Source organism: Sinocyclocheilus grahami, unplaced genomic scaffold, assembly GCF_001515645.1.
Source record: "Sinocyclocheilus grahami isolate Dianchi unplaced genomic scaffold, SAMN03320097.WGS_v1.1 scaffold327.1, whole genome shotgun sequence".
NCBI lineage: Eukaryota > Metazoa > Chordata > Actinopteri > Cypriniformes > Cyprinidae > Sinocyclocheilus > Sinocyclocheilus grahami.
In genome coordinates this window covers 476,160-477,920 of record NW_015505506.1, presented here as the reverse complement: position 1 = coordinate 477,920, position 1,761 = coordinate 476,160, and the positions used below count along the sequence as shown (strand labels likewise).

At 40.3% G+C, this 1,761-nt stretch overlaps 1 protein-coding gene across 4 annotated transcripts in view; it reads left to right on the top strand.

The window, feature by feature from the left end:
- The window catches only part of LOC107602463 (1-phosphatidylinositol 4,5-bisphosphate phosphodiesterase eta-2-like), a 63,179-nt gene that overhangs the window by 29,771 nt on the left and 31,647 nt on the right, over nucleotides 1–1,761 (top strand). For all 4 annotated transcript variants that reach the window (XM_016294965.1, XM_016294964.1, XM_016294970.1 and 1 more), the window contains exon 4: nucleotides 173–302. In XM_016294965.1, coding sequence (XP_016150451.1) covers nucleotides 173–302 — 130 coding nt within the window. The remainder of the gene's footprint in view (nucleotides 1–172; nucleotides 303–1,761) is intronic.

Here is a 1,761-nt window from a genome sequence, read left to right as displayed (position 1 = left end):
AATTTTCAGAACATCTGAGCTATTGTCACGCTACTGGACCTTTTTAGCAGACTTGCAACTTCACTTTTAGCTGTTTAAATGCTTGTCATGATGAAATGGCGTCTGACGTGTTTGTTGTTAGTGCAGGTGTTTTATCGTTCTGTGCTCTCAGACCCTTAACTCTTCCCAGCACATGGCTGAAACAGACCTTCACAGAGGCCGATAAGAACGGAGACGGCTGCCTGAGCATCAGTGAAGTCCTACAGCTCCTGCACAAGCTCAATGTCAACCTGCCCAGACAGAAAGTCAAACAGATGTTTAAGGTGAGCATTTATGATCAGCTGCTCTCTCAGGAATAGTGGTATTGGTTTATAAAGGCTATAGCCACTTGCCAAATATTGCCAAATCAACTTTGAAAGGTACAACATTTGGAAAGTTACCACAAACTGTTTGATAACTCACTGTTTGGTGAGTGTCTTTACCATATAAATGCTTGAATTATCAGTAGATCTAGTGGCTTTTGTAATTTTTTTATTAAAAGACTGGTCACATTTTGGCTTATTCTGGTCAAAAACTGCCCACTTTGACTGGAAGTCACCCAATTAGTCTGACTGGCATGTAAAGTGACCAATCACAGTTTAGTTTTTACATTGTTAGAGCCTGTCAAATACAAGAAGAAATGTTTGACCCCGATTACAACAAACATGGTAGATCTTTCCAAAAACCAGGAATATTGGAATAGTAATTCCAATATTATTATTGTACAATACGTAATATAGTTGTTATTAAGTGCCTCAAATGAACAGCTTGACTATTACAAGAGTTACAGTGATTTGATGGCATGAACCAGTGAGTCTAAATCCAGAAAGTACCTTGCAAGCAGTTCCTTACAAGCAGCCTAGGGACAAATTATAGAAGTGTTCAATGCATCCTAACATCTGAATATCAGATTAGATCTTGGCATTTTGAAAAAGCCCTGGCCATTTTTTGCATGCATATGCATGAGACAGTTGTCCCTTATCTTCTACAATTATTATATCTTGAATATGAATATACTCCTGTTTGACCAGGTAATTGGTCAGCATTGAAGATCTTTGCAGAAAAGTTTAATAAACAGTGTTTGACACAGTGACATTTAATGTAATTTCTTTCTTGTGTAGTTTTACTTTTTATTATTTATTTTATTTTGTTTTATATTTTATTTTTTTCTGGGCCACACCATGGCCTTCTTATGGTGTGTAAGGCTCCAGTGTGCTCCATTTTTCCAGGCCGTCTGGATTACTGTGTGTGATTATGTGGTTGGGACCTCACATCAGCTGTTTGCAGGTCGCTAAGCTTCACACTTCATCAGCGTCCAACCCATCTGCTGTAAATGGACACAGATGGCCTTTAGTGTAAGACACAGTAAACCACAGGGGGGCAATCTGGCCCTGCTATCCAACATCAGAGTATGATGTGAGTGCGTTTTTCACCTGAAGTCTTTGGCCCTGATTTCTCTGGCTTAACCTCACAATTAACCTGTGTGATTCTCGGCCAGGGCCGGAGCTACCTATAAGCAGATCAGGTAATTGCCTAGGGCCTTGGGATTTGAGGAAGGGCCTCCATAACGGTAACATCCCTATACGCCAGTCCACCAGTCCAGAGAGGCCGCAAAATACTAGCCTCTTTGTTCATTGGATATAGTTGAATTGTCACTCACCTGCAATTAAACCAATTAATGTTGCCGCTTCAAAGCGTGTCCCACCTTCTGAATGTTTGCCATAACGAACACATCATTCAGCT